General features: G+C 41.1%; 1 protein-coding gene across 1 annotated transcript in view; it reads left to right on the forward strand.

The window, feature by feature from the left end:
- The window catches only part of sytl5 (synaptotagmin-like 5), an 82,940-nt gene that overhangs the window by 54,037 nt on the left and 3,903 nt on the right, over positions 1–25,000 (forward strand). Inside the window, exons 12-13 of the mRNA XM_063212975.1 lie at positions 1,576–1,678; positions 5,522–5,683. Coding sequence (XP_063069045.1) covers positions 1,576–1,678; positions 5,522–5,683 — 265 coding nt within the window. The remainder of the gene's footprint in view (positions 1–1,575; positions 1,679–5,521; positions 5,684–25,000) is intronic.

Consider the following 25,000-nt stretch of genomic DNA (forward strand, 5'->3'; position numbering starts at 1 on the left):
AACACTTACTTAATACAAAAGTAAGGCATATCTAATGATTAAATAATACCGAATTATTGTTGTCTATAGATTGCGTACCCATCATGCACTGCTCTTCTTGGAGCTAATATTCTCAAACATTAACCTAATGGAATGGTTTAGTTTCGCTTCAAAACTGTTACTCTTCATAATGTTCTGCATTTATTGTAGGGTTTTTACCATTAAATTTAATAAGTGGTACATGAAAAAATTACATCTCATCATCCCACCATCATTGAGAAGTGTACGTCCAATCCTTGCTATATAATGGCTCCTGTTGCCACTATTACAGTGATTTGAACGAGTGAAAACTAGATGTCACAGTAGATGGATTACTTAACTATTAGGTATGCTCAGCCAACTCTATTATAAGGGTCCCAAACACCAATATCTATTGATTAATTAACCATTACTTATCCGCAGCCAACTCTAATATAAGGGTCCCAAACATATGCTATTAACCTGTAACACAAGGTAATAGTTATGTAATAGTTAAGTAACTACTTACTAATGCATTAATAACAGTTAATATGTGTCTAATGTGGCATTAAGTAATGATTATTAACCCTTACTTAAGTATTAGGTTGTAGCTACTTTACTGTTAATTATGGCCCCTTATTTGGAAGTGTTACCGAAAACAGTTATAAAGCCCTGCATGCATTTTCACTGGGACTTCTCGCGAGTCCATCGTTCTCTGGAATGTTTAACTTCACCCTCTGTAGCCTACTTGCAGATCCACCACCATTTTTCAGCAGAGGTAAAAGTGAAAGTGATTCGATGCGGCGATGCTGCGCATGCCATTGAGTCCCCAACCATTAGGCTTGACTTCGCAACTGGGCATGAAACGGTTTTGCAAATTCAATGCCCTTTGTTGTGTTCACTGATATATTGGTAAAAATAGCCTACAAAAAAACAGAATCGCTCCTCGACAGCACAGCAGCCAGTGTGAGTCAAGGGATTATAAGCATAACGTGATTGGGGACAACGCTGGTGGGGACGAGAGCGCAAGTAATAGGCCTATTGCGTGCTGTTTATGACAATTTCAGTTACATAGGCTATTCACAAATATTTTCAGCTTTGTTCAGTTTCATATTAGGCCTACTGGTGTTTTGTAACTTTAAGAAGGCCTATTTAAAATGGGCTAATATTATTTACTGACTAATTGCTGTCATTTTTGTCGGACATTTTGTCCGGGAACATTTTATTTTGCCGGTCATTCATGCATACAAACGGCCAATGTCCGGCCACAGCCGGCTAACGTGAACCCTGGTACACGCACACGTGCACGTGCACGTGCACACACACACACACACACACACACACACACACACACACACACACACACACACACACACACACACACACACACACACACACACACACACACACACACATACACATGCACTCGCACAAGACACACAGAGTGCATTAAAATCAACTGTGAAACACTTCCAGCACGTTATCCGCACATCATCCTATGTCCGTCTCTCTCTCTCTCTCTCTCTGTCCGTCTGTTTGCCTGTCTCTTTCTCTCTCTCTCTTTCCCTCTTTTCATAGCTACGTGAAGACCTATCTTCTCCCAGATAAGTCTCGACAGAGCAAGAGGAAGACCAGTGTCAAAGCCAACACCATCAACCCTGTCTTCAACGAGAACCTACGGGTAAGTGTGTGTGTGCGTCCATGGCAGAGGTACAAACCGGATTCCAAAAAAATTGGGACACTTGGTATTTTGTGAATTAAAGCAAAATGCTGCCATTTTCAAAACATTAAATCCACGCACTGCATGGACAATAGCGCAAGGGCAACATATCAACTGTTAAAGCCAGGCTAAAGTATTACTTTGAGGGAAATCTGTGTTCATTTAAAATTTGACCCATAGGCCCTACAAAAAATCTTTAAAAAGTTGGGACAGGGCCAAAACATGTTGGATAAGTCTACAAAATAACACATGGAAGAACATTTTAAAAGGAACTATACTGACTGCCAACATGAATGCAGAAATTAAGGGGGGCAATCGCATTTCCGACAAACCGCCATTCTGACAGTTGACTAATGTGATTGCGACGCCTCTGATATCCCCGTACCTTGTCTGCCTTGTGCTAGGTATTGTTTTAGGTTATAGTCCTTTAGCGTGTTTTGTTTAGCAAACACTCGTACATCATCTTTCATGTCTTTTTGACATTGTTGCAAGTGTTTACAAGCGCGTGAACTAACGCATGAACTAACCCCATTGATATTTGATGCAATCTTGCAAAACAAAAGCGCAAAGGAGTGGAGAAAGTGAGCGCAGCAATGAGTGCAGACTCATAGGCTACATGCCGTTTTCTTTTACCCCCCCTGAAATGGGCCAAAATACCTATTGGGCAATAAGAAGTCAATGTCAGAATGGCGGTGTGTCGGAATGGCGGAGTGTAACCGAAATTAAAGACCATCAAAGAGAGGCTGTGTTATTCAGAAGCAAATATATTGAGAGACTAATTACTGGTCTATTACACAGAAATATTGCAGGCATAGAAGACCTATTTCTGTAACAGATTTCTGTGAAATCATGTTATGTGTTATGAGATTATGATGAAATACCCATTGTCAACAAGCACTCTATGACACTCCAACAATGACAGCTGTTGAAAATTTTACCATAAAAACAATGCTTGATTAATGCACATGATACACATATTTAACCGTGTTGCATGTGGCAAAGATCATTCTAGATTAGGGGTCGCCAACCCATCGAGATCGCGGAGGCTTTCCTGGTCGATCTTGGGGCAGGAGGAAATAAATTGGATGGATGGGTTACAGAAATATTGAAATATCCTACACTGCAGTCGCCTATATGATTGGCGTTATATTTTTCGTCTGTATTCCGTTACGATAGGCTCACCACAGCTTTCCCCTCGTGTTATGGGGTTATTTTCTTTCTTCCTAAAAAAACCCTCCTGCTGCGTCTTTGAGCGCCGTCACCACGGCGAGAGTCTCGCGTGCAATAGGCAGCTGCAAGTGTGACCGCTGATGAAGCCGAAAGCATAGGCTACAGTTTTCATCAAGAACGCCAGGAGGAATTCCTATTACTTTTCGCGAAAGAAAAGTGTGCGTTTGCTGTGCCATCAGCCACAGGCATTATCAAAGACACACCTTTTGTCGAAACACAAGAAGCCTTCTGTGAAGACCACGTGCAGTGTAGCAAACAACGTGTTATTTTCGCGGACAATACATAATATTGCCAAAAGAATATTCTGACCTTATCCAAATTATTTGGCGATATCCCTCACAACAGTGCAATAATACAGAATGGGGCGAGTTTTTCCCTTGGCATGTAATGAAAGCTAATTGCACACCTACTGAAACGTGGTGGTGCTGAAAGGACAGCGCAGGAAAGAAGTTGCTGTGCCACTTGTCAATCACCTTGATCTCGTTCACTTTCGTCAGTCCAACGGAAGACTTCTGGATATAGAAAATGAACGGCACGATTTGTCAAGACAGCTGCAGGGTAGATATTGCCGTCAACAAATCATTCTCGATTATCTGCGCGATAGGTAGCCTATCTGTGGCCTAGGCTACTGGACTGGACTGGTTGCCTAAGCTGTGCAAGTGTATGGAATTTTGCGTCACACGCAGGACGGCCCAGTAGGCCTAGCCTACTGGCGCCTGTCACCACGCAGAAGTGAGCAAAGAAATGGAAAGGGTCTCTATGCTGAGTTGCTATCTGTTCTCTGAAATGTGTTCTATTTAGGCTAAATGTGGGAAAACAAAAGCCCTTTTCCAAACTAAATAAAAGCAGCATTTGCAATAAATAGGCTAAGTTTTCATGTGAAAAAAAATTTAGTTTTCAAAAACCTGCCCCGTATACGGTATATACTGTACATTGTGTATAGTATATGTATGAATACAACGGAATCACATCTCAAATCTTTAAATGTTGCTTTTAACAGCCTCTGTCGATTTGTATTGAGATGTCCATACCTTACCCCATTGTCACATGTATCAGCAACTGAATCTCCTATCACCCAAGACCAGAAGGCAACTACATTGGCTTCAGTTTATCTATAAATGCGATTTCTTTAATTATCCATCTTATTTAGAAAACTATTTAAATCCATATAGGTCCACTTATGGACTTAGACATCTTGATCATTTGTTTTTTTTTTGTGCCAAGCATATCTGAAGAAATAGGAAGGTGTGCCTTCAAATTTAAAGCCCCTTCTGACTGGAATAGATTACCCAGCTCATTGAGATCTATTTCATATTTTTCTCTCTTTAAATCATAATATATATCATAATAAGTTTTATTAATAATTTTTAATAATCATAAATAAGTTTTCTGCATTCATTTGACCAGTGCACTTGCATATATCCATGCTTATTTATTCTACTTACTTCTATTATATAACTGATTTTCAATTGTGGCTTTCTCCTGAGTCCTTTATTTATCATTTCTCTTTAGTGTTAAACAAATGTAATTTTTGTGTTTTACTTGCTGCTTTTTGCCTATGAATCTAAATCTATTGGGGTAGAGACGTTGGACTGCTTAGCCTGTAGTGATGAAGAGCTCTGGTGTGGATGTGTGACTGTGTGTAATGTATGTCTTTGATGTTTATGGGACCCCCTCGAAAAAGAGATGGAACATCTCAAGGGGCTATCCCTTAATAAAAGAATTGAAAATTGAATTGAATCTCTGCTCCCCCCCCATTTGTGCATTTCGCTCTACTCTACTCTACTCTACTCATGGAAAACCCTCTGAACAGAGCCATACCGCCAAATGTAATTAATAACTATTCAGTATAGAAATTGCATTCAGAATTTCCTGTCTTGTGTTTCTTGACTTTATTATATGGTTGTGACTTCATCGGTCGAATGCTCCATTCATTTCAACGGGGCTCCCCAACGTTCGCACGTCTGTTATTTTTCGATAACGGACGGGTTGGTCTATAACAGACCGCTGTCAATGGCAACAAGACTTTTCACTGCTAAAGCGACTTTTCAACAAGACTCTAATCAGCTGCTGTGATAGACAACACCTGTTGTCCTGGCTACCTAGCTGTTGCCTAGCGGTGTTCCACAACGGCACTGTTTTGTTTTGCGCAGCAACAATCTTAACATTAAATAGGCCTAAATAAATGTCCCCGCCATGTGTGAGTCATTTAAGTATATCCATATAATAAGCGGGTTAACTTTCGGCGAGTCGGTCGCTTTGTGGAATAGCAGCACTTCAGAGAGAACAAGACCCCTCCGCTCCGCGTCGGGGTCTAAAGATTCTCTCTGTCGTGCTGCTATTCCACGGTAGCGACCTTCTCGCCGAACGATAACCCTTACGTAATGGACCTGACAGAAGTGCTGTTTTCAACAACTTCTGTGTGTGTGTGTGTGTGTGTGTGTGTGTGTGTGTGTGTGTGTGTGTGTGTGTGTGTGTGTGTGTGTGTGTGTGTGTGTGTGTGTGTGTGCGTGTCTGTGTGTGTGTGTCTGTGTGTCTGTGTCTGTGCGTGTGCGTGTGCATGTGTGTGTGCAGTATGTCCTCAGCCACTCTCAGCTGGAGACGCGCACACTTCAGGTGTCTGTGTGGCATCACGACCGCTTTGCTCCAAACAGCTTCCTAGGAGAGGTGGAGATTCCCCTCGACACATCACAACTCGAAACACCTCTAGAAGAATGGTTCTCACTACAGCCTCGCGTAAGTGCGTGTGTGTGTGCGTTCGTGTGCATGTGTGTGCATGTGTGTGCGTGTGCATGTGTGTGTGTGTGTGTGTGTGTGTGTGTGTGTGTGTGTGTGTGTGTGTGTGTGTGTGTGTGTGTGTGCCCTTCTCATTGGATTTTTTTTTTTTGGCTAAAGACTTAGGCTAAATGTCAGACTATGACTAGATTTGAATATGAAAACAAAAACATTGCCACTCAAAATATTAATCATTAAGTAAGAAAGCAACCTTATTCACCTCTATTCTGGGCACTTAGGAAGAAAGTCAGGGGGTCTGACAACACTGCCCTACAAAGAATTTGAAAGTGCAGGGTCAGCTCTTCAATCAGTTACAGTTTTTCTCGATTGGTTTGGCTAATTTCTCAAAACTGAGATGACATTCTCAAAACAACACGGACAAATCTCCAAACCAACTTACAATTTCCCACAACAGAATGGCATTTTTCATTGCTTTCATCAAATTTCAAATGCTTTGTACATGTCTCAAATGTTTAGTACATCTCGGCAGATGGCTATATACAAGTACCCTACAGTTGACACATTAAGCATACATTTAGCACATTTTCCAAATAAATTGACCTGTCTTATCTAAACGAATTAGACAATTCTCAGTCTAATGGTTGCCCTCTCCAAAACATGTCAGCATGATTTCATTGTGTGAGTCATCATATGCAAAGTAGTCTACACAATTGTCAAAACAGTCAAGGACATAATATTTTAATAATTTCTTTACTGTAAGCAGTAAATTCATGACAGTGTTCAACAGGCCAGATGGTATTGTAACTTTACTAGTTTGTAGAAAATAATTTTACAACTGTGTATACTACAGTTTCCTCTGTTATTTGGCTAATTTCTTGACATTTTTTCAAACGGCATTCTGTGGAAGGAATTTAGTTTCGACACACGGGTAAACTGTTTTTGGAGTGATATGAGCAAGTGATGAGGATCCATGGCGTTATGCTGAACCATCCAGTTTATTTTGACAGAATGACTAAATGAATGCAAATGAGCCAAACCAATTGAGAAGGATATATGCCATTTTTATGGTACTGACTATTTATGTGGGAGAAGGTTTAGTGCTGATGCAAGAATGGGCTGTTTTGGGAGGTATATGACATTTTGCTAGTTATCTGAACTGTTTTGCAGAACTGTAAGAATGTTTAGCCAAATGACCCAAAATTTATAGAAATGTCATCTCGGTTTCAAGAAATTAGCCAAACCAATCGAGAAAATCTGTAATTTGCAGTGTTTATTGAAAAGTAGGGTAAAACCAAGCCAAAGTGCAGTATAGTGTTTTTGCTGCAGTTTGCCTTTTCTTTTACTGCTGTTTGCCTTGGTTCCAGTCATTTGCTGCAGTCTGCCTTGGTTCACCTTGCCCTTGCTACTGCCTGCCTTTGTTATTGTATATTTTTAAAAAGTGCTTCTTGTAGTTGGTAGATTGCTGTGTGGTAGTATTGGTAGTTTGCAGTGTGTCATGATTATGCTAATCATGATTAATAATGCTAATGAGTGTGTTTACACTTTCTATGCAGAGGCAAACAACACCAGGGCTCTCAAGTTTTGAAGTTTGTTGGGAGTGAGATTGGGTGGGGGGAGGGGGGGGGCACCGAACCTTCGGCCCATCGGCTGGTTATTACAACAACAATAACACATAAGTAGCACTAATAGGCCTAGTCATTAGTTTCATCTAGTAAAGAAAACTAAAATATGTTGAATATTTTGTGTGTGTTATAATAAGAATAATAATAATAACTAGATTGCATTCTCACAGAAAATGCTGGAAGCGGGCTTGCCTTTTGGGGCAGAGATGAAACAAAGTACTATTGAGAAAACAAAGCTAAAAGAAATGTTGGAAAAAATCCATCCACCCAGTCAGAAGTTATGGGCCAAACAATTCAGCCATCTTGAAAGTGTTGTAGCTCTGCGTTTTGGGGATATACTAAATGACATACATGGTATTTTAAGTTGGCTAAGGAACACTGCATATGATATAATTTTGAAAATCAACATGGCTTTGACTGGGGTTCGAACCCCCAACCTCAATATCTGTAATTCAGCACATTTGCCATCCATACTAAATGACATACATGGCATTTGAAGTTGGTCAAGGAACACTGCATATGATATAATTTTGAAAATCAACATGGCTTCTACTGGGGTTCGAACCCCCAACCTCAATATCTGTAATTCAGCACATTTGCCATCCATACTAAATGACATACATGGCATTTTAAGTTGGCCAAGGAACACTGCATATGATATAATTTTGAAAATCAACATGGCTTTGACTGGGGTTCGAACCCCAAACCTCAATATCTGTAATTCAGCACATTTTCCATTCATACTAAATGACATACATGGCATTTTAAGTCGGCCAAGGAACGCTGCATATGATACAATTTTGAAAATCAACATGGCTTCGACTGGGGTTCGAACCTCCAACCTCCATATCTGTAATTCAGCACATTTGCCATCGATACTAAATGACATACATGGTATTTTAAGTTGGCTAAGAAACACTGCATATGATATAATTTTGAAAATCAGCATCGCTTCAAGTGGGATACGAACTCTCAACCTCCATATTTCTAATCCAGCACATTTGCCATTGGTAATAAATGACATACATGGCATTTTAAGTTGGCCAAGGAACACTGCATATGATATAATTTTGAAAATCAACATGGCTTCGGGTGGGGTTCGAACCCTCAACCTCCATATCTCTAATCCAGCAGCATGCATTCCCATTAAGCCAAGCAGCTAGCTGTCATGCACAGTCCAGCAAGACTATATCACATTGCATTGCAGAGCTGAACAATAGACTTCTAGAATGGTTGCTCGCACCTGCTCGTTAAGAATAGAATCTTGAGACAGTGACAGTTGAAATGGAACCCTTCATTGACTGCACCTGCTCTGAATGACAGTTAGTATTGTGCTGTAAACAGGGCAGAGAATGAGAATGAGTTTTTTGTCTTTACAACATCGTTGTAAAAAAACTAAAAGGAGTTGGCACGTGTCCTTTTCACAGATTGGAGTCATGCTTGTGATCTCTCTAACAGTCTTTGAATGAAGTTTATAGGTTAAATGCTTCAAGCGCAAATGGACCTCCGTGTGGGACATGCGCTGATCTCTTGAAAAATACACTTTTGGAAAGACTGGGATTCTCCATAGACCCAGGCCTGTCTTTTTTACAAACCTGCCATTTAAAAAGTATTGGGAGTTGGGAGATGAAACTTTGACAATTTGGAGACATCCCATAGAGCTCGCTAACAATGCATCAACTAAACTTCTAGGTGAAAGTGTTGATGTTTTATGACCGAAAAAGCCTCCTACACTCTAATCTTTAGAGTGGCGGAACTTTGGTTCATGAAGGTTCCACCATTGTTTTCAATGGGGACCCAGGCTTTCACAAAATCGCCAAAAACGGGAAAACGACAAGAGACACGGAAAAGCCTATTAATATACGCGATCTCCAAGCCGAGCCGGTCGTTTTAGTGTTTAAACGGTGTCTCTATCTCGAAAGGCCTAGGAGGAGATCAATTTTCTATTTTTACTGCCCCTGCACAAGAGAACCAATAATAAAAAAAGAAACAGGACTTAGAGATTACTAATAATAATCGGGCCTTGCTCTGCAAGGGCCATGCTCTGCAGAGCAAGGCCCGATTATAGTAATCTCTAAGTCCTGTTTCTTATTATTAAGCGGGCTTGCGGAGCAAGGACCATGCAGAGCATGGCCCTTGCAGAGCAAGGCCCGTTTATAGTAATCTCTAAGTACTGTTTAGTTATTATTATTATTTATTATTGGTCTTGTGCAGGGCAGCAGTAAAATAGAAAATGGATCTCCTCCTAGGCCTTTCGAGATAGAGACACCGTTCAAACACTAAAACGACCGGCTCGGCTTGGAGATCGCGTACAGTTATAGGCTTCTCCGTGTCTCTTGTCGTTGTCCCGTTTTTGGCGATTTTGTGAAAGCCTGGGTCTCCATTGAAAACTATGGTGGAACCTTCATGAACCAAAGTTCCGCCACTCTAGAGATTAGAGTGTAGGAGGCTTTTTCGGTCATAAAACATCAACACTTTCACCTAGAAGTTTAGTTGACGCGTTGTTAGCGAGCTCTATGGGATGTCTCCAAATTGTGAAAGTTTCATCTCCCAACTCCCAATACTTTTTAAATGGCAGGTTTGTAAAAAAAACAGGCCTGGCTCTATGGAGAATCCCATTCTTTCGAAAAGTGCATTTTTCAAGAGATCAGCGCATGTCCCACACGGAGGTCCATTTGTGCCTGAACCCTTTCACCTATAAACTTCATTCAAAGACTGTTAGAGAGATCACAAGCATGACTCCGATCTGTGAAAAGGACACGTGCCAACTCCTTTTAGTTTTTTTACAACGATGTTGTAAAGACAAAAAACTCATTCTCATTTTCTCCCCTGTTAAAGGCTCAATACTAACTGTCTTTCAGTCAATCACAACAGGTGCAGCCAGTGAAGGATTCCATTTCAACTGTCACTGTCTCAAGATTCCATTCTTAACGAGCAGGTGCGAGCAAGCATTCTAGAAGTCTATTGTTCAGCTCTGCAATGCAATGTAATATAGTCTTGCTGGACTAAGCATGACAATTAGCTGCTTGGCTTAGTGGTAATGCATGCCGCTGCATTAGAGATATGGAGGTTGAGGGTTCAAATCCTACCCGAAGCCATGTTGATTTTCTAAATTATATCATATGCAGCGTTCCTTGGCCGACTTAAAATCCCATGTATATCATTTAGTATGGATGGCAAATGTGCTGAATTACAGATATTGAGGTTGGGGGTTCGAAACCCAGTCAAAGCCATGTTGATTTTCAAAATTATATCATATGCAGTGTTCCTTGGCCAACTTAAAATGCCATGTATGTCATTTAGTATGCATGGCAAATGTGCTGGATTACAGATATGGAGGTTGGGGGTTCGAATCCCAGTCAAAGCCATGTTGATTTTCAAAATTATATCATATGCAGTGTTCCTTGGCCAACTTAAAATGCCATGTATGTCATTTAGTATGAATGGCAAATGTGCTGAATTAGGGATATGGGGGTTGGAGGTTCGAACCCCAGTCGAAGCCATGTTGATTTTCAAAATGATATCATATGCAGTGTTCCTTAGCCAACTTCAAATATCATGTATTGTATGTCATTTAATATCAATGGCAAAGGGGTTGGATTACAGATATGGAGGTTGTGAGTTCTAATCCCGCTCGAAGCCATGTTGATTTTCAAAATTATATCATATGCAGTGTTCCTTAGCCAACTTAAAATACCATGTATGTCATTTAGTATATCCCCAAAACGCAGAGCTACAACACTTTCAAGATGGCTGAATCCAAGATGGCTGAATTGTTTGGCCTATAACTTCTGACTGGGTGGATGGAGTTTTTCCAAGATTTCTTTTAGCTTTGTTTTCTCAATAGTACTTTGTTTCATCTCTGCCCCAAAAGGCAAGCCCGCTTCCAGCATTTTCTGTGAGAATGCATTTCTAGTTTATTATTGGTCTTGTGCAGGGGCAGTAAAAATAGAAAATGGATCTCCTCCTAGGCCTTTCGAGATAGAGACACCGTTCAAACACTAAAACGACCGGCTCGGCTTGGAGATCGCGTATAGTTATAGGCTTCTCCGTGTCTCTTGTCGTTTTCCCGTTTTTGGCGATTTTGTTAAAGCCTGGGTCTCCATTGAAAACAGTGGTGGAACCTCCATGAACCAAGGTTCCGCCACTCTAGAGATTAGAGTGTAGGAGGCTTTTTCGGTCATAAAACATCAACACTTTCACCTAGAAGTTTAGTTGACGCGTTGTTAGCGAGCTCTATGGGATGTCTACAAATTGTCAAAGTTTCATCTCCCAACTCCCAATACTTTTTAAATGGCAGGTTTGTAAAAAAAACGGGCCTGGGTCTATGGAGAATCCCAGTCTTTCGAAAAGTGCATTTTTCAAGAGATCAGCGCATGTCCCACACGGAGGTCCATTTGTGCCTGAAAAATTTAACCTATAAACTTCATTCAAAGACTGCTAGAGAGATCACAAGCATGACTCCGATCTGTGAAAAGGACACGTGCCAACTCCTTTTAGTTTTTTTACAACGATGTTGTAAAGACAAAAAAACTCATTCTCATTTTCTCCCCTGTTTAGAGCTCAATACTAACTGTCTTTCAGTCAATCACAACAGGTGCAGCCAATGAAGGGTTCCATTTCAACTGTCACTGTCTCAAGATTCTATTCTTAACGAGCAGGTGCGAGCAACCATTCTAGAAGTCTATTGTTCAGCTCTGCAATGCAATGTAATATAGTCTTGCTGGACTGTGCATGACAGCTAGCTGCTTGGCTTAGTAGTAATGCATGCTGCTGCATTAGAGATATGGAGGTTGAAGGTTCGAACCCCACCTGAAGCCATGTTGATTTTCAAAATTATATCATATGCAGTGTTCCTTGGCCGACTTAAAATGCCATGTATATCATTTAGTATGGATGGCAAAATGTGCTGAATTACAGATATTGAGGTTGGGGGTTCGAAACCCAGTCAAAGCCATGTTGATTTTCAAAATTATATCATATGCAGTGTTCCTTGGCCAACTTAAAATGCCATGTATGTCATTTAGTATGCATGGCAAATGTGCTGAATTACAGATATTGAGGTTGGGGGTTCGAACCCCAGTCAAAGCCATGTTGATTTTCAAAATGATATCATATGCAGTGTTCCTTAGCCAACTTCAAATATCATGTATTGTATGTCTTTTAATATCAATCGCAAAGGGGCTGGATTACAGATATGGAGGTTGTGAGTTCGAATCCCGCTCGAAGCCATGTTGATTTTCAAAATTATATCATACGCAGTGTTCCTTAGCCAACTTAAAATACCATGTATGTCATTTAGTATATCCCCAAAACGCAGAGCTACAACACTTTAGAAGCCTGCTCCTCCTACTCAAGCGAGTAGGTCGCTTTTCTGCTTTGCTCCTGCCTAACTTCAATTTCTTTACTTTTTTTTTTTTTTTTTTTTTCACACTATAACTTGGATTTTATTTGCCATATACACAGTTTTTAACAAGTTTAGAGAAGAACAACAGAGGATTTTATTCATACATTAGTGTTTTTCACAAGAGAACCTAGAAGTCAAAACAATTGCCGAGCTGAAACAATAACAAAATGCGACAACGACAGTCCAAAAAATGGATACTGCTGGAACAACGGATTTCTGCCCTGGAATCCTTACTGGGTGATCGCCTATCAAAGACTGAAGGAAGTCCTGAAACAGGTGCCGCAAATGCAAAAGCAGACCAACGACCGGCTGATGTGACATTTGTGACGCTGGACGAAACACCTGGCAAAAGCTTCGCAAAGCAAAATGTGAGTAGGCCTACTCACTATTGGGAAAGCAAAGGGGCTCGACCCAAAAACAGAGATAAAATACTAACTTCAACACCAGTGCGGTCTGCTGCTGCCAGACCAACTTTTTCAGGGCAGCCCATAAAACTTCAAAATCGATTTGAGTGCCTTGAACAAGTGGAACCAGTTGCTCCCAGAATAAAAACTGAACGTACACCGCATTGGAATAACAAGAACAAAGTTAGACGGCAGCTGCCTGCCTCTCCTACAACACTTGTTGTTGGTGATCTGAGTGTGAAAAATATCGGAAATGGAACTTTTAAAGTGTCCTGTCTGCCCCATGCATCCGTACGTGAGACCAAGGACAGTATCCCACAATTGGTGTCTGACCACAGATCTATTGATCGCCTTGTTGTTCACTGTGGGGCAGCGGATCTGTTCAAAGAGCAAATAACTGTCAAAAAGGATTTTAATGACTTATTTTCAACTCTAAAAGATCTGAAAATTCCATTCTTCATCAGCGGGCCAATACCAGCACCATGCTATCGCGACTTTGCGTTTTCGAGATTAAATTGCTTAAACACATGGCTGTCAAGGACATGCAGATCCAACGGTATCAGCTTTGTTGACAATTTCGACCGTTTCTGGAGACGCACTGTACTTTTCAAAAAAAACAGTGCAGAACTGAGTTGGACCGGCGCCAAAGTGCTGACAGACCAGTTGGTTTACAGCATTGAGACCTTGGGCGCTGATAAGCGGCCTGTATCTGTATCCACTCAGACACAGGGGCATTTCAACAAGCCCTCTGTGCCTGTAAGTGTGCAAACTGAGCCACAGACTGGCGAAAGCACACACACAGATGACGTAGCCAAGTCCCTCTCTGCTCAAGTGGAAAACAACGGAACACACAGAACTCGCCACAAACTGAACCAGCTTTCGGAACAGCTGGAAGATCTGTCACAGAAACTGGCAGCAAGCCGCTCGCCGGAGATCAAGTGTTCACCTCCTTGTCGGACTGGCAAAATGCCATTGGCATCACCAATTCCACCTCCCAGGTCTGCCAAAAAGCGACTGTCCACACAGGAAATAGGAAATGTGGTTTCCTCAAAACCAAACTCACCCCCCAGATGTGGCGAAACGCAGCCACCAGCAAGCCCTGGCAACGGCGACAAAATGCAATCACCAATGGAATCACAACCTTCCCGGAACGACGAAACACCATCTTCATCTCCCAGACTGAGATTTCCAGAAACTATGGCGAGACTACTCCCCTATGCCAGATCTACCTTTTCTACCCCCAGACATTCCTACCAAGCCTCCTATGCGGATATTTCTCAAGGTCAACCTCATTCTACCCCAAAATCTAAAAGGATACTTCCATCCATGACTGCACCCAAAAAAGGCAAGGCCCCACAACCACCTGTCTGTGCTCTGGAGTACAGTAGTATCAGTGAGGATGACATGGTTGAAAGCACAGTCTGATATCAACTGGGTCCCTACCCACATAGTAACAGTTGTTTTGAAAATAAGCAGATAAGGGGACCCGTGGACAATCTTATTCCAGTTCTAACAACAAAACGAGGTCTCTTGAGGACACGCATACATTCCCCCAAGACGGCAAGCATGGGAAATCTCAGACTTGTCCCAAAAAAACTCACTACCACAGTGGAAATGCCTCCAATGCTCAATGCTAAATTAGCTTTACAGAATAGTAGATCTCTAAGGAACAAGCCTTTTGTTGTCAATGAGTTTATCTGTACCCACAACCTTGATTTTTTATTTTTAACTGAAACATGGCTGGAAAAATCCACTAGCTCTATCACACTTATAGAAGCAACTCCGTCACACTTTAATTTCATTAGTACAGAAAGGCAGAATAAACAGGGAGGGGGGATAGCAATTATTTTCAAGGCACTGTTTCAATGTCAAAAGACATCACTAGGTGAATTTTCATCTTTTGAATACTTAGCTGCAGTTCTAAAATGTTCTTCTGACATACTGTTATTGACTATTTACAGACCTCCAAGACTTTCTGCACCACTCTTCTTAGAGGAATTTGGTGAGCTGTTGTCGAATGTTTGTGTGAACTATGATAGCTTGTTTATAGCAGGCGATTTTAATTTTTACGTGGACGACTTAGAGAATGTCTATGCTAAGGAATTTTTAAGTCTTATTGACATTTTTAGCCTCACACAGCATGTAACAGGACCAACACACAACCAAGGTCACACTTTAGACCTAATAATAACAAAAGGCCTTAATGCTTGTGCTAGTGTCAAAGACTATGGCTTTTCTGACCATTACTGCATTTTTTCTGATGTTTCTATGTACCCTCATGTTCAAAGGGAATCTGTTACAGTCAAAAAACGTATAATCAACTGTGAGACAGCCTCACTCTTTCAGCAAGCACTTTCAGAGATCCAAAGTCAAACCTCAGAGAGTGCAGATGATCTCATGGTTAATTTTAATTCAAGGATGACCCGTATTATGGATGTTATTGCCCCCGAAAAAATCAAAACAGTGGGACGTGAAAAAGCACCTTGGAGAAAGAATCCCACAGTTATATTGCTAAAGCAAGAATGCAGGAGGGCTGAAAGACAGTGGCGTAAATCCAAACTTGAAGTCCACTACCAAATCTATAAACACACACTCTCGAAATACAACCAAGAAATTTCTAAAGCTAGACAATCTTTTTTCTCTGACATAATTAACAGAAATATTAATAATGCACGTGTCCTGTTTGGCACTGTGGAAAAGCTAGCAAGGCCCCCAAATCTAATGCCCTCTGAGTTCCTCTCAGTCAGCAAATGCAATGAGTTCGCATCCTTTTTCAAAGGAAAGATTGAAAAAATACGTGCAAACATACTCACACATGTGCAACCGACCCAAGATTCAGACCAGCTTGCTATGGTGAAGTTAAATCCTAACCTCATGAGAAATTTTCATTTAGTTGATGTGGACATTCTTAATAGAACGGTACAAAGTCTTAGCTCCTCTACATCTGACTTAGATATTTTACCAACAGCCTTCTTCAAATCCATCTTAAATCTAATATCATCAGATGTACTTCAGATCATCAACACCTCACTACAAACAGGCATATTCCCAGGCTGTCTGAAAGAAGCAGTTGTGAAACCCTTACTGAAAAAGAACAACCTGGATGCACTGGTACTAAACAACTATAGGCCCATATCCAATCTACCATTCATGGGTAAAATAATAGAGAAAATTGTTTTTAACCAATTAACTGCTTTTCTAATCTCTAATAGCTATTTTGATAAGTTTCAATCAGGTTTCCGTGCCTACCACAGCACTGAAACAGCTCTTATTAAAGTTATGAATGACATAAGATTGAATTCTGATGCTGGCAAATCATCCGTCTTGGTACTTCTTGATTTGAGTGCTGCTTTCGATACAGTTAATCATTCTATACTACTACATAGACTGGAACACTGGGTTGGCTTTACGGGCATAGTGATCGACTGGTTAAAATCGTACTTACAACAAAGAAGTTTTTTTGTCGCCATTGGAAGACATACTTCATCACCAATGTCTCTGGATTGTGGGGTCCCCCAGGGCTCCATTCTGGGACCACTACTGTTCAATCTGTATATGTTGCCACTGGGACACATTATCGAGAATAACTCCATAAATTACCATAGCTATGCGGATGATACCCAGCTCTACTTATCTATGTCCCCAAAATGACTATACCCCCCTTGAATCACTCTATCATTGCATGGACCAAATTAACAAATGGATGTCTCACAATTTCCTCCAGCTGAACACAGATAAAACTGAAGTAATTATATTTGGGAAAAGAGAGGAGAGACAAAAGATTGCTACTATCCTTGAAACGAAGGGACTGAAAGCAAGGGAAACAGTTAAAAATCTTGGGGTCCTCATTGACAGTGACCTAAACTTCAACAGTCACATGAAAGCTATTACTAAGTCTGCATTTTATCACATAAAAAACGTCTCTAAATTTAGGGGCCTGATGTCTAAACATGATCTGGAGAAGCTAATACATGCCTTTATTTCTAGTAAAGTTGATTACTGTAACAGTCTTTTTACTGGCCTCCCCAATAAAACCATTAAACAGCTTCAACTTGTACAAAACGCAGCTGCAAGGGTTCTTACAAAGACAAGGAAGTTCGACCACATTACTCCAATTTTAAGATCGCTGCATTGGCTCCCAGTAAGCTACAGAATTGATTTTAAGGCTATGCTACTTGTGTTTAAATCACTAAATGGAATGGGACCCACATATCTACTGGATATGTTTCAGCTGTATGCACCAACTAGGTCACTAAGGTCAACGGAGAAGAATTTGCTGGTGATTCCAAAAGTCAAAACAAAGTGTGGAGAGGCAGCCTTTAGCTTCTATGCTTCAAAGCTTTGAAACCAGCTTCCAGATGACATAAAAAATGCACCCACTATTGATAGCTTTAAATCTAGACTCAAGACAAAGCTGTTCTCAGATGCTTTCCCCTAGCTTAAATTACTTATTCTTATTATTTTTATTTTTTATTTAATTTGTTTCATTTTATTTTATTTTATTATTATTTTTACCTTATGTTTTATCTTAATGTTTTTAAATGCTTTTTGACTCTAATTCATTTCCTTCTTTCTTCCCTGTTTCCTTTCATTTACATTTGTTAACTTTGTGAAGCACATTGAGTTGCACCTGTGTATGAAATGCGCTATATAAATAAACTTGCCTTGCCTTGCCTTGCCTTTCAAGATGGCTTAATCCAAGATGGCTGAATTGTTTGGCCCATAACTTCTGACTGGGTGGATGGAGTTTTTCCAAGATTTCTTTTAGCTTTGTTTTCTCATTAGTACTTTGTTTCATCTCTGCCCCAAAAGGCAAGCCCGCTTCCAGCATTTTCTGTGAGAATGCAATCTAGTTTTACATATTGCCTTTCAAAACAACCAAGTTAGCTTGAGAAACCCAAAGGCCCATGCAAAAGATGGTTGCTGGCACTGACATTTCCTCATTAATTATTATATTTCCAGTGAAATACTGCACGACATACAGATATATGAACACACGGACAAAGAAGTGAATTATTTCTTGTGTGTGTGTGTGTGTGTGTGTGTGTGTGTGTGTGTGTGTGTGTGTGTGTGTGTGTGTGTGTGTGTGTGTGTGTGTGTGTGTGTGTGTGTGTGTATGTGTGTGTGTGTGTGTGTCAGGTCTTGACATTAACCATTGTGACTTGTGGTTATCCCAAGTCACTAGCCATTCAGCTATTCTACTAGCCACAAATGTGATATTGCTCCTTTTTCCTCATCACAACACTACATCTAACCTCAGAACATGAGGTGCCAAAGCAAGAATATGAGTGCACAGGCACCTCTACTCTTTCTTCTTCTTCTTCTTCTTCCATTCCCTCCTCTTCTCTCTCATTCACTATAGACTCAGCCAAAGTCTTCTCTGCCATCTCTACTGATGTAGTAGCAATTTCTTCCATCATCACATTATCTGCCCCCCCCCTGCCTTTGGTTTAATAATAATAATACTAATAATAATTGTATTTGTATAGCACTGTGTCATACAAGGCATGTAACTCAAAGTGCTTAACAAATGGGAAAAAACATTGTTAGAGATAGATTTAAAAGGAGAGGTATAGAGGAGAGGCAGAAAAAGCAGGAAGGCAGAGGAAGAAGAGATAGACAGAGAATGTAGAGTCATAAGGTCAACGTAGGTTAGGACCAGGATTCTTAGATGTGTAAGGTCCATAGTGGCTGGGCCTATCATAAGTCATAGATAGTCACACAGAGATTGGGCGCTCAGGTGCGGCCCCTGGTGGCATCAGGGGTGAGGAAAAACTCCCTTTCGCTTGAATCATAGTTTGTGAGGGGGAAAAAAAAAGCTCAGTGAGGTCTGAGAAAAAAGACCCCCTGTAGTCAGGAAGAAACCTCAGGCAGAGACCAGCGGCCACCTAGGGGAGCCCCCTGCCAGGGCTGGATTGCGAGTAGTAAGGGCGCTGCGGCGGCTGGGACACTATGACGCCTTGGCAGCTAGGAGTTGGCAAGGATGAAGAGGTGGGTCTTCAGCTGCTTCTTAAAGGAGTCGACGGAGGTGGCTGATCGGATCTCGATGGGAGGGCGTTCCATCTCTTGGGCGCATAGCAGGCAAACGCAGCGTCGCCGATCTTCTTCTGCGGGGGGGTGGGGGTCCTTAGCAGCTTGGCATCAGTGGACCTGAGAGCTCGAGCAGGGGCATAAAAAGAAAGCATGTCTGAGATATAGCTAGGGGCAAGTCCATTTAATGCTTTAAATACTGTGAGCAGAATCTTAAAGTCGATTCTGTATGAGACAGGTAACCAGTGCAGGTCTGCCAAGACAGGAGAGATGTGCTCTCTCATTCTGGTTCTTGTTAGGATTCTTGCCGCAGAATTTTGAATGAGTTGCAATTTGTCAATTAATTTTTTTTGGGAGACCAGAGAAGAGAGCATTGCAGTAGTCTATCCTACTGGTGACAAAGGCATGAATAAGTTTCTCAGCGTCTTGTCGGGGGGCCAAGCCGCGCACTTTGTTGACATTTCTAAGATGGAAAAAAGCAGATTTTGTTATCTTGTTGATGTGAGGCTCAAAGCTCAAATCCGAGTCTATGACCACACCTAGGCTAGTAACCTTATCTTTAATGTGTATGCTTAGGTCACCTAGGCTTGAGTGGAGTTTTGCACGTTTTTTCTTAGGCCCAATGAGCAACACTTCAGTTTTATCTTCATTTAATTTTAGGAAGTTACTGTTCATCCAATCTGTAATGGCAGACATGCATTTAGTCAAGGCATGAATGGCAGTGGTTTGGCTAGGCTCGACAGAGATATATAGTTGAGTGTCATCGGCATAGCTATGAAAATCAACATTGTGCTCTCTGATGATGGAGCCCAGGGGCAACATATAGAGAGAGAAGAGGAGAGGGCCCAAGCAACTACCCTGAGCAACTCCAAAAGGCACATCATACTTGTTGGAGACGTATTCTCCGATGGTGACAAAAAACTGTCCTCCTGTAATATATGTTTTGAACCACTCTAAGACGTGACCGGACAAGCCTACCCACGATTCAAGGCGGTCAATTAGTATGTTGTGGTCTATCGTGTCAAAGGCGGCACTGAGGTCGAGGAGGATAAGTGCTGGTTTCTGAGCCTTTTCCCAGAAGGAAAGAAGGCTCTTCTGTTTCTTCCCTGACATTCTAACTAAACAACAGCCTGTTACAAATGTGTAGAAAAAAAGTATGCCTATCATACCTGTCAACCATCCCTAATTTCCCGGGAAACTCCCTAATTTTGACTCATTTCCCGATTTCTTCCCGATTTGAATTTTTTCCCGGAAATATCCCGGATTTTTCACATTATCAAAAAACACTGTCGGTCCAGTAGGCTATTTATAGGCTACCCACGGCCCTGTCCGACGAGCCACACCCCCTCTTGAAGAGAGAGACGAGGGTCTTGCTTATCAAGCTACCTGCCAGAAGACGGTATGCCAGATACCACTAAGAATTGAAGTTCCTTGAAAATATGAGCTGTCAACCTCAAGCTCCGTAGCGCTTGTGCGCCCACTCTTTCCCTCAGAAACCGTCAGTTCTTGCAACGCATAAAACAGCCTCGGAACAGCGAATCATGCGATTAACCTAACCACAACCTGTACCAGCACGAAGTTTTACACGAACAGACAACTTGTGCGACAAAACAACAAGAAGATCCACATTGCGCTCATTTCATTGTTTTGTTTTCATTGTATTGTTTCTCCACGCTGTAAAACGTGTGCTGACGGATTTTAGACAGGATCTGTCTTTGCACGCGCGCTGTTGTGAAAAGCAGAGTGGAACGCACCGTCCGATCTGTCTCTGTCATCCCGTTGACTGTCAAAATTTGGCCTTTAGAAAATTTCCCGGATTTTGTCTTAAAATATAGGAATTTTCCCGGATTTTGGGAGCTCAAAGTTGACAGGTATGATGCCTATACATGTCCATGACAGCTCTAAGGTGACTAAACCAAAGTCATTGTACTCTATAATACTCGGAAAAAGTACCAAACTGACTAAAGGACTAAACGAACACTAAAACATCGCCAGCATAGCCTATATATTTTAATAGCTTATAGCTTGTTATTAATTCCTAAACTAACGGTAACTTGAAACGGAAATGTGTAGGCTTAATGTTGGTCACTCACCACGAGTAACACTACAGCCTAACTAGTGGAATATATTTGTAACATGATTTTGTTACCTGCCGGTCCGAAGTCTTGGGGAGGCCAATCCAATTTCCTTGTGTGTCACAGCTGTTCCTCCAGTGATGTGCCGTTCTCCACAGTAGCTCAGCAACGTGTGTGTTTTCAAGTCAGAAAAGTTTCGAATCTGACAGTTGTTCGCGCGCTTAGCTGACACCCTAGCGGAAACTCCACCCTCTTTGACTAGGTCTGCGCAACAACATAGCGATCTATTATTCTGATTGGCTCAACGACAGTGCTGTGCCTGTTACTTCCTGAAACTGAGCACGCTGGGAGTGGGTTATGCTTATTACTGTTTTGGGTTTTAAAGTGTGTTTGTGAATGTTTAATGTACTGGGGGTGTAAATATACTGGGGATATTATTGTGAACATTTTATGATCGCGATGTTGGGGTGGATGGGTTTATTTTATATTTTAAAGAGTTGTCACCATTGTTACAGTATATCACGAAAGTGAATACACCCCTCACAGTTTTTGCAGATTTTTGAGTATATGTTTTCATAGGAAAGCATTACAAAAATTTCACTTTGACACAATGATTAGGGACCTTTTAACAACTTATTTAACCGCTTAAATTTCTTGTTCACTCAGAAAAAAACATAATACAGCCATTAATGTTTGAACATGTACTCACAAAAGTGAGTACACCCCAGATTAAAATCCGGTAGAGAAGGGGCTGTGTTGGCTCGAATCATCTCGAAATGAAACGAAATGAAAAGGGATGAAAATGGAGGTCATCAGTGTGCGTTTCAACCTTTCTTTGCATTGAACTTTTACATTTTGAGTCTGCATCTGACTTAAATACGTTGGTGTGAGATTTGAATGGAATCCTATGGAGAATATCATGATCTGCTTCAGTAGTCACAGTGCATGTTGACATGCATGTTTCTTTTAGGTGTATTTCAGATTACCAATGTTGACAGCATCCATGCATCCCCAAGCCATGTCAGTCCAACTACCATGCTTGGCTTTTGATTGTAAAACTCACTTGTTTACCACCACACATGCTTGACACCATCTAAGTATATTTGTTTTATATTTGCGCTCCCCGTTGTAGGCAGTTGTCGTTGAAAGTAAATCTTTCATTTTAAATTCTTTCATTTTCATCAAACACAATGATACATTACAAAAATGTATTGAATTAAAAGTATGCATAGGCTAATAAATCACTTTGGGCAATGTGTCTTCACTGTAAAACTCTAAGAGACAAATTCAGAAGAGGGAGAGGAAGCAGCAAAAGGGCTTCACGGAGGGTCGCATGAAAAACCAGCAGGTGAGACGGACTTTGCATTGTAATAAAGATGACAATGTGCTGGCCATGGCTAATGGCTTTACACTCCATTTACCTTTAAAAACGTTTAGGGAGAAGTGCCAAGACAACTTGCGGTAGCCTTTGATAGGCTACTACAGTATCTGTCTCGTTTGCGCGTAGGGATCATGAACATACCCACTAGGCTACCCAGCACAGCGTCACCTCCACTTCGTTGTCAACTTTAAAAACTCCAAGTGCCAGATGTTCAGAATTCGCAGCACCAACAAGCGCGTAGCCTATATGCTATGGTGATGCCATAAACAAAGTTTTGCAGGTTTTGAGAATGCTTGGATTTGGGTTTAAAATAAAGGCGATTGGAATCTCATTTGAAAATTGAGGCTAGGCCTACAAGAAAACGAGCCAAGAGACTATAAAATAGTTCAAATTTTCAGGAGAGAGAGAAGGTGATGAGCCTCTGTAAATGATAAAAGCATAGGCTATCTGTAACAATTTAATAGACTTCAGAAATTGAAGCCCATATTTTCTTTGCAGTCGTCTTGCTTGACAAGCCAACGCGCAAATCTTGTTATTTTTCTAGTTTATTTATCAATTAGGCTACCAATAGGCAAGTTATGGAATTCTCAGTGTCAGGAATAACGTGTTCACTTTTCACACTTCTCATTTTGTAGCCTACACAGTTGCGCTAAGATACTTCTCCTGTGTGAATGTGTGAGTACTCTAAAATCGGTAATTACAAGGTTTTCAAAATCAATAGTAGTGTGGGGATGTGTTTTACATATGTGTTGAGTCTGTGTGTAATAAATCGTAAATTAAATCGTATTGATATCTAAAGTGAAATTAGTGTGGAGTCGTTGCGGTGTCTCGAGGGAAGGGAATAGCGTTTGAATAGCATTGTGTAGGAAGCATCACCATTAGAACTAATGTCAGTGGCAGTGCCTTGGGGAATGTCTGCGAATGCAGTATCCCATGGCAATTGACAGCAAGTTGACATTAAATGACTATCCACTAAGGCAAAATATTGAAAGATATGTAGAGTAGAATAAACAACTAACAAAGAATCAGTTTGTGCATCTAGAGCAAAGATTCATAAGGATTACTCTATGCTGTCCTACAAACCAAAAAGGTAGCAACTTAGCTAAAATGGATTAAAATAAATGTAAAATTATTCTGTTATCTCCGTCTTAAAGTAGTTTCAGGTATATTGTTAACATGTGGCTGTTAAATTACTCTGTTGACCGTATAAGCGCATTCTTTGCATATGACTCACTTTTCTTTATGTCTTGATTTATATATTGATAGGCTTTCTTGATTGATCAATGTCTAGCCTATATCTTAAAGTATTGGCAGAGGACGCGCTCAACTTCTTGGAAAACCGAAAAGCTTTTGGGTGCGAGATAAAAAGCGTCAACTTAAGGAAGAAGAAATCCGCACTCACAAACTGCGTCTCATTATTTATTTATATTACCACCATGTCCAAAAAGCAAACGCGTTTCGGCTAACAAGCCTTCATCAGTGCGTGGTACAAATAAATAATGAGACGCAGTTTGTGAGTGCGGATTTCTTCTTCCTTTAGCCTATATCTTAATCATTAACTATTGTCAACGGCAATGCGGTTACTGCCTTTTTGCTTTGTAGTGCAGTATGGTTCACCCACATTAATTTATGTTGAGAAATGATTCTTTGTGATAAAACCTACAACGTGCAACCTGCAAGGTTTATTTTGATGTTGTGTGCATTTTTTTGTTCGGTTGAGATGCCCTTTTTGCCCACGATTTGGGCAACTGCCCCTGAAAAAGTCTGTGCGCGTCCCTGTGTGTGTGTGAGGTTGAGATTTCCTTTGACAAATCGCAACTCGAGACACCACCCGAAGAGTGGTTCTCACTACAGCCTCGGTTAAATTTGTGTGGTGATGGAGATACCCTTCAACATATCGTAACTCGAGACACAAACAGAGGAGTGGTTCTCACCTGGGCCGCTGACAGCTTGTGCTGTGATACAATGGCCTACACATAATGACAGAAATTCATAAGATCCAATAAACAGCCAGGGCCAATTGTAAACCACACCTCCTCCACGAGAAAATGAAGACAGTTCCCAGACTAAATCTCACCAGTGGTTAAGGTATGTTGATATAATATTGGCTTTCCAAAATGGCTTTCTGTTGTGTGTGCTCTTGACAAGAGCCGCCAACATTGTCAGGAACCGGACAAACAAGGAGCCAAGTGCGTTCACGAACCCCAGAGGGTCTTTTATTGATTAGGGAAAGGGGAATGGGAAATGAGAAGGGTTCCGGGGGTTCCTAGGGTTACCAGGGGTTTCAGGCCTCCAGGGATCTCAGGGCTTCAAGTTGCTGGGTGTGTGTGCTCCCCCAGGAACTGAGCAGAGAACACAGGAGTTGGTGGGTCCGGTCCTGGGGGAGAACACACACACA

Source organism: Engraulis encrasicolus, chromosome 13, assembly GCF_034702125.1.
Source record: "Engraulis encrasicolus isolate BLACKSEA-1 chromosome 13, IST_EnEncr_1.0, whole genome shotgun sequence".
Classification (NCBI taxonomy): domain Eukaryota; kingdom Metazoa; phylum Chordata; class Actinopteri; order Clupeiformes; family Engraulidae; genus Engraulis; species Engraulis encrasicolus.